This window comes from Cygnus olor, chromosome 12, assembly GCF_009769625.2.
Source record: "Cygnus olor isolate bCygOlo1 chromosome 12, bCygOlo1.pri.v2, whole genome shotgun sequence".
NCBI lineage: Eukaryota > Metazoa > Chordata > Aves > Anseriformes > Anatidae > Cygnus > Cygnus olor.
Genome location: NC_049180.1, coordinates 5,976,515 through 5,992,452, shown reverse-complemented (window position 1 = coordinate 5,992,452; position 15,938 = coordinate 5,976,515). Strand labels below are relative to the sequence as shown.

The 15,938-nt window shown below is 43.0% G+C and overlaps 1 protein-coding gene across 5 annotated transcripts in view; it reads right to left on the bottom strand.

Annotated features, from left to right (window-relative positions):
* The window catches only part of MAF (MAF bZIP transcription factor), a 179,614-nt gene that overhangs the window by 160,248 nt on the left and 3,428 nt on the right, over positions 1 to 15,938 (bottom strand). For 2 of the 5 annotated variants that reach the window (XM_040570729.1, XM_040570726.1), the window contains exon 2: positions 6,047 to 6,117. In XM_040570729.1, coding sequence (XP_040426663.1) covers positions 6,084 to 6,117 — 34 coding nt within the window. In that variant the 3' untranslated portion in view covers positions 6,047 to 6,083. Of the gene's footprint in view, positions 1 to 4,855; positions 4,859 to 6,046; positions 6,118 to 9,108; positions 13,864 to 15,938 lie in introns of all 5 variants that reach the window. The other 3 variants (XR_005823506.1, XM_040570728.1, XM_040570727.1) reach the window with 3 other exon arrangements.

The following is a 15,938-nucleotide window of genomic DNA, read 5'->3' as shown; positions in this document are numbered from 1 at the left end:
CTTGATTGCTACCAGCACCGGCTTTCTGGCACGGGTCTAAGCCCGGAGCCTCTCCGTCAACTTCCCTGCTCTCCTGACCACTTACACCAGGTAGACGGGAGCAGACCATGGCCCTAGATGTCCAATATTGCAGTTGAAGATGGGAAAAGCGGGTTGTTCCCATCCACACTTGTGACTGTTCCTGGTTAAAACGACAGACAGAAAGTAGCAGGCATGCAGAAAATAATTGACATGATTTTCTCCTGTTAAAATCCAGCCCCCAGGGGAGCAGCCCTCCTCCACAGGAGACCTAAACCAGCCTCTACCCAGTCCTGTCCCAATGTAGGACTCTCATCCCCACCTAACCATTTGTGCTGCCTCTCACCATGCTCCTGCAGCACTCAGCATCCCCGGGGCCGGGGCCAGTCCCCGCTCCGCAGTCCTGCCAAGCATCCCAGCTGCCAGGAATTTGTGCCAAGGGAATATCGGTGGTGCAGCACAGCGTGCGGAGCAAATTTGCTTAATTTAGCCCAGGCCTTAATCTCGGTGACTTCGGCAAGCTTGTTTGTGTGCAGAAGGGCTGGGGAGCCTGGCTCTCAGATGTCAATAAGCCAGCACAATACCTCTGCACAACATGAAGCCAGCTATTTAATTACCTATCACTGCTAACAAAAGCTCTCTTTATTTTGATTAACTTTGAGAGAACAAGGTTCCCCACCACCAGAGTATGTTTAAATAATTACACAATACAGAATAACATGCCTGGAAACACAAAAAAGGGGGGAGCAGGCAGAGGGGAAAGAAGAAAGGGAAGACATAAACTCAGCCTTACTTCCCAATTTAAACTACGAATGACCTCTGGGTCAATTTTTCAGAATATCTCAGATCAATTTAATTCTCACCTCCGCTGCCTACCTGCTAGCAAATGAACTTACTGTGCCTTCCAATAGACAGAAATGACTAAAAGGAAATCGCATTTAGCTGCATCTGAATAACCATGGTTATTAGATGATGCGTGCAGAGGAAAAATTACCATTCCCCTTCTCCTTCTACTCCTTCGGTTGTCATTCTCACCTCACTGGTGATTAAGATGTAGGATGCTCTTGCAGATTGTTAATTAGGTGTTAATATCTGCAAGGGGCCACAGCAAGCTCCTACACCTGAGGTCATTTCTCAGAAGTCGGGCTGTCTCCAGTGACAGTACCTGTAATTCCCAGAGCCAGTTTGATTCCCACTCAACAGCTGGAGCTAGTGTTTCTTTCATGTCTGGTTTCATTTCCTATCTGAAATTATATGAGTGCTAATATCTTTATTATCTTTCCCGGAGAAGTGCAATGCTCGAGCATGGCACAGCGTGTTGCTCATAGGCTTTCCTATTTATTTATTTATCTCCCCCCACCCTCCCACCCCCCAGCATTTTTTGAACATTTCAAGCAAAAATCTTTATGACTAGCAAATTTAGAGCTGAGGACTCCATTACAGATCCGGGGGGTTAGAGAGTAGGAGGGAGACTAATAACGTGGGGACTAAAGAAAACAAGGCTGCACTGCTGCTGAATGATAATGGCTTGAACCTGGGGAAATGAATGTAATGGCACCAAGGAATTACAAGGACAATGGGACCTCTAGATACCTTGCAGATGCACAACAGTTATTCCATATATGTGTGTATGTGTGTACATATAGGATTTTAGGATGTATACTTCGTATTTAAGCAGCAGGGGGGTGGCACATAACTGATCAATGATTTGCTTACATTTCAACTGGTCCAGCTGAGTTGTTCTTCATTCAGAAAATCACCTGCTCCCAGAATGCCTGACCTGTGTAGGGGTTTCTCACCCCGACAGAAGTCCCAAGTCCTACAGACATCACAAGTGCTGCTGTGGGAGCACCTGCCCCCCCAGGAGTGGTGGATGGGGCTCGTGCCGGTGGCAGCCCCGTGCATTTTTTGCCCTAGGACACGAAGTAAGGCAAACAGCGAGCGCTCCACCACACAGGCCTTCATTAGAAGGCTTCCAGGAGCATTGCAGCTATTTTTTAACTCTCACAAAAGCCTAGAAGGTAAGAATTAATTATCTGGGTTTATAACCGTGTAAACTGAGATATAAAGAGATCAACGGTAACAGACCTTTAGAAGACACCTAAGATAACAAGTTTAAAGTGCTGCAGTATTTTGCTGAATCTAGAGTCAAAGAACTGGGTCAAAGTCTCACAAGTGAGTCAGGCTGTAACTCCCAGCTCCCGATTTCTGCACTCTCTAAACATCAGGACTATATGTGGAAGCCTGAGAAGTAATTTTACACATGGGACGTTAAATCAGCACTTTTCCTGTCTCATCAATCTCCTGTATTTTGGTACAGTGTGAGTCATTTCGTAAGTGGCACAAATTAGGAAATCCAAAAGAGAGGTTTTAAAAATATTTCGGTTTTTGTAGCAGTTAACTTAAAATCCTCTATTAGAATTAAACAAAAGCTAAAGCCACATCAGTGGAAAAATATTTTAGAGTTTATTTTAAACACAAGGAAAACTATTAAATTGATTTTACTGGGAATTTTGGGGGAGTAAAAACTGTCAAATATGTCATGCACTTTACTTTTTCTTTGCTCATAAAGATTCAAGATATTTTCATAATTCACATTCTCAGGAATAAGCTAGAAAGGAGTGTGAGACATTGTGAAAGTTTCTATTTTTCTCTCTCTCTCTTTGGTTTGTTTGTTTATATGTTTGTTTTTAAATACTAGAGAACAGGTTTTTTACTTATGTAAAATGACCAGCAAATTGTACAGAGTATGTTTGGGAAGAGAAAATGAAGGGAGATATGTTACTATCAATTTCTTAGCAAGAACAGCATGTTGCCTCCCATTTGAAATAAAAGATTCTCATTTAGACTTAATATAGCACATCTGCTTGAAAAATACGTACAAGGCTCCCATTGACTGCAATGGGAAACTTGCCAATAATATTTCATGGAAGTTCTCTTGATATCAGGCTCAAAACATAAAGACTTTTTAAAGGAACGGCTAACTCAACAATGGAAAGTTAAAAATAACTCACTCATACACAAAGAAACTTGATTGTTTTTACAGTTCTTGGCTTTAATTTTCAATTTTATCAGATATATATGGTCTTATCAGATATATGGTCTTAGAATAAACTTGAGGTCTACTTGCAGGGACGTCAGGCAGCTTGACATCACAGGCTGTGGCCGTGAAATGAAATATGATGCCACAAACAACAGTCAGACTCGGTTGTACATCAAAAATACACTTGAAAAACATGAGAACGCAAAAGGTCTTGTACAAAACACAAATCTCTTTAAAAAATGCATGTGCGAATGCAGGAATAGCAGTGAAAAGTAAGCAAATATATACTTTAGGATTGTCATGATTTCCCTTGTGTGAAAGGTCTTAGAGGTAAACAGAAAAAGGAACAGAAAATATATTTCTGTTCTTTACTGCTCCTTATTCTCTCCTTAGTTTTAGGGCTCATCCAGATGGGGGAATTATGTAGTAAAATATACCGCAGTGCTACCCATTCCCAGGGTGGACACTCCTACTCCAGAGTAAAAGTGGATGGATTTATTTTATTTTTTTATTTTGAAAGCAGCTTAAGCTATACTGGGGAGGGATTGGGGGGGATCCACTTTTACTCCCAGATAGCAGCATCCATCCAGGGAACTCACAGCACAGCTACTGACTGATAAATTCATATCTTGCTTTTTATTAGTATGACTTGCCTCGTAGACATTCATGTGCTGGTGGAAATCTGGGGCCTGTGAATTCAGTTGGGCTTTTACCAAAGCTGTGGTGGGGCCAGGACCTTTTCTTTCACCTAGGATGGAGGCAGGGAGCAGTTTAGATCCCAGGGTCCATCATTTCCACGTCCTGCCCTTTGAGCATTACCAAAGCCCTTCAGAGACCCTGGCTTTGTCTTGAAAACCAAAACATTAAAAGTTGCACACAGTGATAAAAACCACCAGATTTCTTCTCCTGCACTTCATTTTTAAGAGAAAGCTGGGCTGTAGTTTATGTGTCAGAACCAAATTCTGCTTTCCAACATTATCACACCAATCAGGAAATACTCGGGCTGGTTCCAGGATGTTGGAAGACGGAAAAGCTCTTCTGCACCAAACAAAACATACTGAAGTCGGATAAAATATGTATCAAACACACCTGGGGTTATGTATGTACTGGGAGGGATGTTTGCCAGGGCTACTGGGAGTCTTGCACATAGAACTGGCCAGCACATGGCCCTTGGAAAATAATACTGGCCTTATGAAATACCGCAATGTAACCTCGGTGGCTGCAAATCCTGCTGCCATTAGACACGAGGGGGAAATTATGGCGAGGACATCCTAACCAGCACCCGCCAAATGCTCCGGTCACATTTGTAAAGGGAATTGCCTTGAAATGCTAAAAGTATGCCAGAAATAACATAATTTGTTCAAAATAGTCAAGTTAGTCCGTTAGACCGTGGAGACCACTGTCCACTACCAGAAATGTGCAGGCTGAAATCCCCTTAATCAAAGCACCTCCATGAATAGCAATGAACATCTCCATGGAGCGCGCCTCCAGAGAGTGTGGAGTATCGGAGTCTTCATAGCTGAGCTTATTATTCCTAATATCACAGAGACTTCCCTGAATTGTCCTTCTCCTTCCCAAATTCCCCATCTGACCAGATGTCTTTCTCTTTCTTGCCTTCACCTGTCAATCATGCTCACAGCTTAAATTTGATTTCTCTCCCAACAGTAACCTTAGATGAAATATTACCATAGGGGTCAGATCTGTCTGAACCTTGCCATAAAAGTTCGTTAACTCTTCCGAGACCCGACAGCTATTTGCTTAAAAGTAACAGATTTTGCTGCTGTTTTATCCCACCTTCTGTGACAGGGTAACCACAAAATATTGGAAGGAAGGAGCAATGAATTGTCCTGGAGAGCAGCAGGTTAAGCAAGTCCCGAGATCACAAGTGCACATCAGGGAAAAGGCTTTTGCTTTTTTTTTTTTTTTTTTTAATATATGGATAACATGAATTTGTATCACTTATATGATTTATATATATCTAATAATCACATACATAAATTACAGGAACCAGGAAAGGCTTCCTCTCTGATTATTGCAATTGCAGCCATTACAATGAAAAAGAAGGTGACGAACAGGAGCTGCCCCTTCAATGAAATGTCTCCTTGAGGAGCCCACTCCTGCAGGCTGTATACCAACAAAAACTACTTTCTATCCTATTTGGTGTAAATCTAGAGCGCTGGCTACCTCTTCCCCATTCTCACTCATATTTTAAATATTTTTTAATAAAAGCTAATTACATGAGCTAATAAAATACTGTTTTATAGTAGCACATGATGTTTGATCAAAGTGTGGTAGGGTGTATTCTTACGTAAAATAGGAGTTTTCATAACAAAATTCAGGCAGGAATCTCTGTCATTGCAACCTTGAAGCTCATTTAAGCCATTTAGTATTTTTTTACAGTTGACGTCAATAAAAATCAGATTCCATGTGGAGAAGAAAAAAAAAAAAGTGCCTGCTTGAATCTAGCAGGGAAAGGGACCGAACATTTAATCCCCACATTTTTGTTAGTGGCATATTTCTTAGTCAATGTTGACAGACTGAATGAACATGAGTTTGACGAGGAAAGCAGTGCTGTGAATTAGACTCTATTGTAAATTGGGAGTACAGAAGTTACCTAACACAGCCTCATGATTTTCATCAAGATCTGAAGGAGACCTTCAGAAGACCCATCCTTATTCCCCATAGCTGATGTCTGAAACACTAGCGCTTGAAGAAAAAGAAAGAAACATTTGCAAAGGATTATATATGAGTTGTGGGACATAGGAGAGCTGCCTGCCTGACCAAAGTACAAAGCCCAATCACTGCAAAACACTTCTTGTAGGCACCTGAAAGCCAGCCTCATCCAAAAGCGTGGAAGCTGCACCGGGAGACTGTCAGTGGCTCCCGGGCTCTGACCGCAGCTCCCTGTGAGCAGCAGGAAACAAAGCGGTGACATTACCATCCCTCCCGAAATACAAGAAATTGCTAATGAAAATGAAAACATACCTTTTTTTTTTTTTTTGACCTCAGGTAACAGGGAATTTCACATCACCGTTGTAGAAGATTCTCTCGGGTACCTATTTTAGTAAATATATTAAAATATGCCATTATTAAAAGGAATTTTTAGCATTGTAAAACATGTCTGTTGTGCCACTATTGTACAAATAGGATCTCTTATATTCAAGTCCTAAATTAAACTCAGACAGTCTCATGTACTGTATATTAACTGTCTGTGAGTGAAGAAGAAAATTAAAACAGTTTAAAGTGAAACATTTCTAGCTTGCACATCTGGTCTCTACTTAGCATTAATAACAGCAGAATTTTACCAATAAATTACCTTAAAAACATATTATTGCCTCACCAGTGAATATCATCTTCTAAGACCTGAAAGCATGTAGCTTTTTGTATTTTTTTTCTTAATGATTATTATTAGCTACACTAATGTAATTGGAAAAATAATAATCAATTTCTGTACACGTTCCATTATTTCCCAGACAGTACTTTAATGAGCAAAGTAGAGCTGTCATTTCTCCCTGCGGTTGTTCACACTGTACAAATTCCTACTGTCAACATATATTTAAAATCTAATTTAAAAAAAATCAACATACATAGAGTGAATCTTTGTACAATAAACGAGGAAAGTCAGTGAGTCAATCTGTGTTTCTTAAGCATGGATATTTTGTTGTGTCCCCTATATTTAACTTTCTTTCCCTGGGTATGTATATACACAGGCGTGTATATATATTTTCTATAAACTGCCTGCAGGAACGTTTCGGCTCCATCAAGTTATTGTAATAGTACAGCATAATCAGAGCAAGGATAAACCACAAGCCTGATTGTTTTTTTATGAAAAAAATAGTAAGACGCACTATAGGCGCTTTCTCAGCAATTTAATTCCAGAACAGCTCTGCAGCTTTTACAAAACTCGCCTGCACATTTTGTGCCAGCAGGATTACCCCTCTCCCTTCCAGCATCACTTGGGAAGGTGCGGCATGTCCCAGGGCTCCCGGTGCGGAAGCACTGGGTCACTTCCAGGGGACAATTCGACATTCAGTCATTTTTTTTGTAGGAAACCTTTTGCCCGACGGCTGGGGCTGAGCTGCTGCTTTGTGACAGCTCCTCTGCCTCCCTCGCCCCGATCCCCTCCCAGGGAATTTGGAGAAGGGGGGCAGCGCTTCTTTAAACACAATGCTTGGCACACAGCCCAGGATCTCTTAAATACAGTGACTCCTGTAGACCTTTGGTGTCATTTTCCTCGAGATGACCTCTGCTTTCATGCCTGTTGGTGAATCCATCCTGTTATTAATGCGTTCGGCCGACAGGAACAGGTATTCAGGTCTCACACCTGAATTGCATCAAGAAAGCGATGTGGTCAGTCTGCTTTTATCATGCTTAGCCTTTGATGAGGACATCCCTTATCTAAAACCACAACAGTTCAGCCACATCATAGGAGACCTGAAGCAGAGTGGAAGGAACCCGCTTCCACCGGCGAGGTGCATTGATTCATTTAGCAGGTTTATTTAACTCTCAGTTTATTAATAAGGAAAGAGACTAAGAAAGTAAGACAGCAGGAAGGCAGCCAGAGGCACTGAGCAGATTTGTTAATTTAAGAGGGCTGATAACTTCCCTTTATTTTATCTGGCAGAGTTGGTGCAAGAGAGTTATACTTGAATAAGTTTTCTGCTCTATGCTGAGCTATTTTAAAAGGATTTCACAATAAAGGAAGCTGAAAGACTGTGCACAGTCTGGAGACTGTATCTGGTGTGACATGAATATAGTATTTTAAACAGATTTAATCTTACAGTATTCCCTCCTCTACAATGACTTTGCAGGAGGAAACCCTACGGAAAGGAAAATCTGTTCATCCCACACCGCAAAACACTGAATTGCATTGCAGGTTCCAGCATCTCTTCCTACGTATTAAAATGCTTTTATCAGTGATTTTAGAAACAGTTAAGTTTTGGGGGAGGGGGGGAGGGAAAAAAAAGGCAGAAAACAGAAAAAAGAAAGAAAAAAAAAAAAAGCTAGGTCTTATTTGGTTCACTTTCGGGTTCATTTTCATTGCCACTAACGTTTCAGTGCAACAGCTCCAAGTGCCTGAGAGAGCAGGGGCTGTTCACAGTGGAGAGCACCACAGCTTTAGAATTGATACCAACAACTCAAACTGATTCTGTCTCCATCCATTTCAGCATCGTGACAACCCACTACCAAGGCCTTGGCAAGATATTTTGTTTTAAAATTGGAGAAGTGGGGTTCAGGCTTCAGGAGAGGGAGTTTGATTGCTTTCTTTAAGAAAGGGCTTTAAGCTTAATCACATCCATGCTCCATCATATATCCACATAGATTTGGGAAACTCAGCCTCGGAAAGCTATTCTCCTCCATACTTCAGATTCTTTAAAAGCCATGAAATGTAAATCCTGCTCCCCCCACTCTCCTTGCTCCCTGCAGAGATCTCAGGGCCTGATCCAAAATGCCATTAAAAAAGCTCCCTTTGATTTCAGTGGGGTTTAGATTAGACTCTGTGTGAGCACAGGTGAAAAGGAAAAAAAAAAAAAAAAAAAAAAAAAGAAGGAAAAGGAAAAAGGGAAGAAGAAAGAAAGGAGAAAATAAAAGAAGTGAAAGGAAAAGAAATAAGAAAAAGAAAGGAAAAAGTAAAGGAAAGGAGCGTAAAGGGAAAGGAAAGGAGCGTAAAGGAAAGGAGCGTAAAGGAAAGGAGCGTAAAGGGAAAGGAAAGGGAAAGGAAAGGAAAGGAAAGGAAAGGAAAGGAAAGGAAAGGAAAGGAAAGGAAAGGAAAGGAAAGGAAAGGAAAGGAAAGGAAAGGAAAGGAAAGGAAAGGAAAGGAAAGGAAAGGAAAGGAAAGGAAAGGAAAGGAAAGGAAAGGAAAAAAGAGAAAAAAGAGAAAAAAGGAAAGAAAGAAAAGAAAAGAAAAGAAAAGAAAAGAAAAGAAAAGAAAAGAAAAGAAAAGAAAAGAAAAGAAGAAAAGAAAAGAAGAGAAAAGAAGAGAAAAGAAAAGAAAAGAAAAGAAAAATCCTGTGTGCAAAACGAAGGAAGTGGCTCCACGAACGTACCTAGGGGACGGTCAGTCATTTGGAGCCGCCTGGGTGACCCACCGGAGCTAAGCTCTGGATGCACGGACGGATCCTTTAGTTACGCACAGCCTCCCCTTTTGTTCCAGGAATTGAATTTAGAAACAAACAAACAAGCAAACAAACAAACGAAGGAAGCCACCCCGCACCCTGCCCCAGTCCCCCGGCCCCCCCGCCCAGGTCCTTGTCCCCTGCTGATGGCAACTGGCTGTGGTGGGACCCCGGGGCTGGGGCCAGCACCTCAAACACACGTGGGGGTGTGCGTGTGTGTGTGTGCATGTGTGAGCCCCTCCATCCCTGCTGGTGCAGCCCTGCAGCCCCGAAGCAGCCCAGGCTGCCTGCAGAGCCCCCGTGGCAGGGATGCCCCCCCTCCCATCCATTGCCCAGGGTTATTTTCAAGCTGCTCCAATCTGCGACAGAATCATCCCAAAATGTGCTATCCCCTGGCCACGGCAGGTGCTGGGCAGACAGAAGTGTGTGTCCCTGCGCACCCCTCACCCCGACACCCCACAGCCCTCGGGGATGCTCGAGTTCAGCGCCCAAAAGCCAGGGATGAGGGGCAGGGAGATGCCAGAGCTGGCGCTGAAATAGGGTGTTGAGCCTTAACGCCTCCGTACACAGTCATTGACATTTCTGCTTTAAAGGGGGAAGAGCTGCTGAGAACATTTTTCGGGACTGTGCTTCTTTATGAATTAACAATTGCGAGAGGCAACCAGGGACACTCCATTCCCTACCCCCGCTGGAAACTCAAAGGCACTGCTCAATTTGTTGGTTGTTGGCTAATCTGCTTTTTTTTTTTTTTTCTGCGTGGTACAGAAGCACCACTTCTAGCAAACTTCGGCTCTGGCTTCAAATGCCTCCATGCAAGACATCTCGTAGAGAGGCATGTGAGAAAAAAAAAAAAAAAAAAAAAAAAAAAAAAAGCGCGAAGGAAAGCATGTCACTGAGTCCATGGGGCTTCACATCAACCGAGAGGAAAGGCAGGGCAGTCTCCAGCCCTGCACCACAAGCACAGGCCTGCACACCTCTCTGCGGCATCATAGATGGCACTGGCTTAAAAGCCAGGCTTTGAAAGGGGAAAAAAATAAAAAACAAATGTAAGTACAGCAATATAGAAAGAAAATGATCATTTCGGAGAGCAATAAGATACAGGCGGCTCACATCAGGGTACCAAGATGTTATCACACTGTGCCGGGTCAGCCTGATAGCGGGGCAGATAGCTGGGGCTGGGGCTGCCTATCTCTGTCCTTACACACGGCCAGCCCAGAGAGAGCCTCGTCGATCCCTGGCCTTTTGCTTTTCACTTGAAAACTTAAGTCACATCCTGAACTATTTTTGCATCGTGTTGGCTTGGAGCTCACAAATCTGAATGCACTCAGCCCTCGAAGAGTGACAAACGTTATTCTCAGTCCTCCCCCGCAATTTCAGGCAGTCAAGAATTAAATGCGGCACGGCATACAGTATTTTAATCTATTGATTTTGATCTGCCGTGCCCCAAAAATTCATTAGAGGAGAGTTAAAAGTGTGAAATGGTCGAGCGCTCCGCTCCCTCCCGAAAAGACCGGTTCTTTCAACAGCCACTCACCTCTGCCACGTCCTGGTGTGCTACCTCGTGCTATTCATACCGAGACGTGCACTTAAAACAGATATCTGAAGCATTTGACTACGGACTGCTCGAGAGTGTGTGTGTGTGTGTACAAACAGGATTGGTTTTCGTCCCGGCTGAGCAAACAAAATAAATCACACTCTCCATAGCTGCCCCTGGAAGGGCCAGGCCTCGTGGCAGCCTCTCACAATCTGATCTCAGTGATTTTGGAAACGGTGGGGAGGAAAGTTTATTAAAAACCTGAATTCACAACACTGAACTGTGTAGCGTTTTTTTTCTTTCCTGCATGAAATTTTTAATTTGGCCATCTGAACAGGTGTCAGAAACAGAGGGTCCATTTAGCTCCTCTGATGATCGGCGTAATAAATATAGAGGATTTCCTTTCAATGCAGCACATGCTGAAATGACACCAGTGTAGTTCTGGCATCTGAGCAGATAATTCTGATATATGCATCATTTCCTCCCTAAATCCAGGAAGCAGCTACACTCTGTATCTGATATTAGTATATTATGTCAAATAGATATTGGTATTAAAATTATGAATGATTCTAGATCGAGAACTTCCTACACACTACACGGAGAGAGGGAGAGGAAACAGCTGCGCAGAAGCTTTCAGAAAGGAAAGGAAAAAAGAGCTGGGAAAGTTCATTTTTTACACTTAAAATTTGCTGCCACGTTTTGCGGGGGGGTGTAGTTTTCAAGTGGCATTTTGAGTCTGCACACACTTTTTTTGTTGTTGTTTTAAAAGGGCAAAGAGGACTTTCTAATACATAGAAGCTCTCAGCGCTCTGCTGTGAGCAGGCACTTCTTGCACCGCACCTGCCGGCAGTGGTGAGGAAATAAATTTGAAGAAATAAATGTACACCGGTTGAAGAAATATATGTACACCGGCTGAAGAAATAAATGTACGCCGGTGTGACTGGGCTAGTTCCCTCCCTTCTGCTCCCTGATTTTCAGATGCGGGCCAGGATGACGTTTTTTCTCAGGCAGGGAAAATGCTGCAGCAACCAACACGGAAATACTCGTGGGCCCTGGATGTTAGGCAGAGGGGTTTGATTCATTTTAGGAAAAAAATAAATAAAAAAAATAAAGCCCGAGGGTGAGGTGGGGTGGGGAGGAAGGGGCCGCAGCGCAGTGCGCTCCGTTTCACGGCCAGCAAAGGGCCGCTCGGTGCACGTATCTCCCAGCACCGGTCACATGAAAGTTCTTTGTAATGTAGTTAATAAATGGGAAAGCACCACAGGACTATGGTAGAAGCGGGACATTGTTAGTGATGGGGAGATTAAGACCACGCATGTCTCCTGACAGAGCGGTTCCCCAGCTCTGGCAGCGCTCCCCCTGCTTCGGCACGGGAGGAACCTGCGGGGGGACGGCAGGATCCTGCTCCCCTCAGAGAGCACCGGGGGTTTACCTCAAGCTCATTGGGAGCAGGATTGAGGCCATAGCCAAGCGAGGGGTGATTAATGAATGTGGGTTATTCAGAGAAGAGTGGTTCCAATTAGTGCCCAGCAAGCAGTCCTGCGGCAAAGGTGGGCGCTCCCCTGCAATGATTCATACAGAGAACCCCAAAAGTCGCTTCACTTTAGAGAACATTAAAACTTGCTGCTGTCATTTTCCTCTCCCTTCACTTGGGAAGTTAGCGGGTTTCAGGCTGAAATTCAAACGCAGCCTAGTGAAGGCTGCATTATTTTTTTATTTGCAAAGAAAGATTAGGGAGTGTAATAACAATGTGAAGCTGGGAGAAAGGCAAGCCTCCTCTTCCCTCTCAGGTTGGGCGTGTGATGGGAATTTTCCCTTTTGCAATCGCCCTATTTCTAGGAAGGATTTCTCTTATCGCTGTTCAAACAGCTTTTTTTTTTTTTTTTCCTCTGAGAAAGAAGACACTTGAGGGAGGCAGCAGGGCTCTGCGCTACTCATGCGATTCCCACCGCCCTTCACACTCTAGAGCCTGCTCCTAACCTTGCCCAGTGTCAGCCCGTGCTGGCAGTGTGGTGTGGGGACCAGGAGTGGGTCCCATTGCTGGTGGGCTCAGGGCTCTGCTGCCCTCGCTCCATCCCCATACAGAGCAGGGCTCCTCCAGGAGCTCTCTGAAAGGGTGGCAGTGGGAAAGAGCTCCCGGCCAAGCCTCTGAGTGACCCCCTGTGAATAAACGTGGGTATCAGCAAAGGCTCAGCCAGGGGAGGTGGGAGAAGGAATTAAAGAAAATCAAAAATAAACCCCGTCTTTATGAGAGGAGATAATTCTCTGCTCAGCCAATAGCGACCAGTTTACCCACAGCTTACACATTAACCAGAAAATGGAACTCGAATTAACCAGAATCTGGAGCTTGAACCATTACTCAAACCCCAGTGCAACAGAAGGTCAGATGCCAAAGGGCACTGCGCTGCCCGGGTGCCGGGGAGGGGTGAGGTGCGGCAGCGAGGACCACGGCCACCGCCTGCCAAACTGGGGGGGACATGCCTGCTGCCACCCCCGGCGGGCACCACCGGGGTCCATCCGATGGGAGGAGGTGGGCTTGCAGCAACAGGCAGCGCCCACGGCTCGGGGGGCATCAGGGTCGCATCCTGACCCCAGCACCCAGCGTGGGATGGGGTGCCGGTAGGGGAACGGTAACAGGTCCTCTGCTTTCGGTGCCACCAGTACCCAGCAGGGATGGTTTTAAAGCTGGGAAGGTGTTGGACCAACAGCAGGAGGAGTGGGGTGGGGATAAAATTGAATTTTTAAATATATATATATATATATATATGCTGGGTTTATGAGGCTGGGTCTGGAGATAAAGCCATCGTCCCAGAGGGGCCAGAGCATTCTTCAGAGAGGCTTTTCAAACAAACTGGGCTGCTAATCCCATTCAGAGGGTGGGAGAGGATTCTGAGCACAGCCTGCCTCCTTCCTCTGGAGGATCTCCGGGAAGGTCGCTGTAAACTAGCTGGGTCGAGGGTCTGAGGAGCCTTTCGAAGCCAAAATGCCCTTTGACATGGAGAACTGCGGTGAAGAGGGGCTTGGAGACCTTAACATTTCTAGCACATTAACCTTTGGGGCTGATTGTTTAGGGCAAATAACTTTCAAAAGTTGGAGGAAGTCCTTTGAATATTTTTTCTCTGCTCCTTGGTTCACTCTGGGCTTTCTAAGGCCTGTAGCAAAAAAAAAAAAAAAAAAAAAAAAAAAAAAAAAAAAAAAAAAAGGGCAAATGAAGGAAGAATGGGGGACAAAAGCAAAGCAAAGAAAAAAAAGGAGGAGGCATGGACCCAAATGGCAAGAAATATTTCGATCTAACATTAAGTGTCTCTGTGACAAGCCAAGCCTGATGCAGTGTCATCTCTTACTAGAGATAAGCACGCTTTGCTTGGATCAGATGATAAGAGGATGTGAAGTCTTCCCTTTCGCTTCACTCCATCATAAAACCATCAAAATACAGGGCCATATCATGTCATCGGGTTTTGAAGCAGACCTCCCCTTTGAGATCTCCTAAAACCTGGTGGGATGATATGAGTCACTGAAACTGAGGTCACTGCAGTACTGAGAAGTCAGAGGACGCACCTGAAAGCTCACGTTTTTCATCTACCTGAAAGATAACTGATTTCTAGTGGGTGACAATTTTCCATTTTCCACAAAGATATCCTTTTCCTTCTTCCCTCCTTTCCCTTATCAAGTCCAGCTCTTGTATCAGCATTACCCCTTTGCCATGCAGTACGCTGAAGTACTGCTGTCGGAGTTATTGAACTTTAAACTACACACTAAGAAACTGAGTACAGAATCAAAAAAATGCAGTTTATTATTGTAGATTATTCTCTCTTTTGATATAACCATAGAGTTGAAAATGAAAGAAAAGCACATAGGAACATCACACGTGGTTAGTTAGTAACTCAAGATATAAAACAATTTTGCACAGCAAAATATGTAAAAGAAAAAGTAACTGACAAGATTTTTTTATATTTATTGTGGTAAGATTTACTTTCCATTTTTTTTTAAAAGACAGGATATCAGTCCCTGAAAATAAAATTTACTGATTATTGCCTTTAAAACTGTGGAATTTTTGAAGTTACAGAAAATCCAGTTCTGCACCACAATACAACTGTAAAAAAATCTGCATCATTTTAAAACTGTGCAGTAATGCCATCTTTATAACTGCATAAATTGTATTAGCGTTCTAAACAGGTTTGTAATTTTTTTTTTTTTTTTTGTATTATATGCTTGCAGGTTATATCTTAGTGCAATTCAGTCCCAAATACTTCAATTTTGAAAAAAAAAAAAAATCCATACATTTTGAATGTAAAATACCCCTATAGATATAAACAGGGGTGCCTCCCCCTTTTAATACTTTGGTTTTCAAATACAGTCAGTGGTATAGCAAGGACTACATATACCCAACTTATATTTAAGTTGCAAGCACATGCTGCATAAACTACTTTTTAAAACAGTCCCGTTGCAAATTCTACCCCCCTTTACATCACGACAGTAAACAATTTAGTGCATCAATCTTTAAAAAAAAAAATCTACATCTAAACAGACCTAACTCTTTCGAATTTATCTATAACATTCCTTTATCTGTAGCATACATTTTAACTGGGCTAACAGATGACAGAAACTAGAATTAAATTATATACTAGGAACCCAGAGCATTCCACATTTGACCATGACCAAATGAAAAAAAGAAAAAAAAAAAAAAAAGGAGAGAGAGAGAGAGAGATGGGGCAGATCACTTAAAATTATTTGTGTGACTGTTTTAGGTAACAGCATGGTTTCAATGTCCCCCCCAAATGGGATGTGAATTTTGCTTTTGAACATCTTCCCAAAGTTCTTTTTGTATTTTTTATCTTTTTTTTTTCTTTTTTTGCCACATTATCAAAACCCATTCTGGCATGTTTTTTTAAGAGGGAATGCTTCAGTGCATTTAAAAGGAAGTCTGAAGTTTTGAGTAACTCAAAGCAGTTTTAGAGCAGATGCAAACTTTAATGGGGAGGAAGAGGAGGAGGAAGATCAAAGGTTGCACTTTTTTGCTTTCAACCCAAAAAAGTGATGAGGCAATAAAACAAAAGGATGAATGCCATGCCATAATAGTCTCCAAAAGTCCATTTCCAAGCAAAAGAAAAAAAAATAATTATACCGTACATGACCAGCATGCAGGGTTTTTTATTAATATAATGTCTCTTTTTCATAGTCTTTTGAAACAGTTATAGTTCATTGTTGCTAAGACAAAATAGCAAGC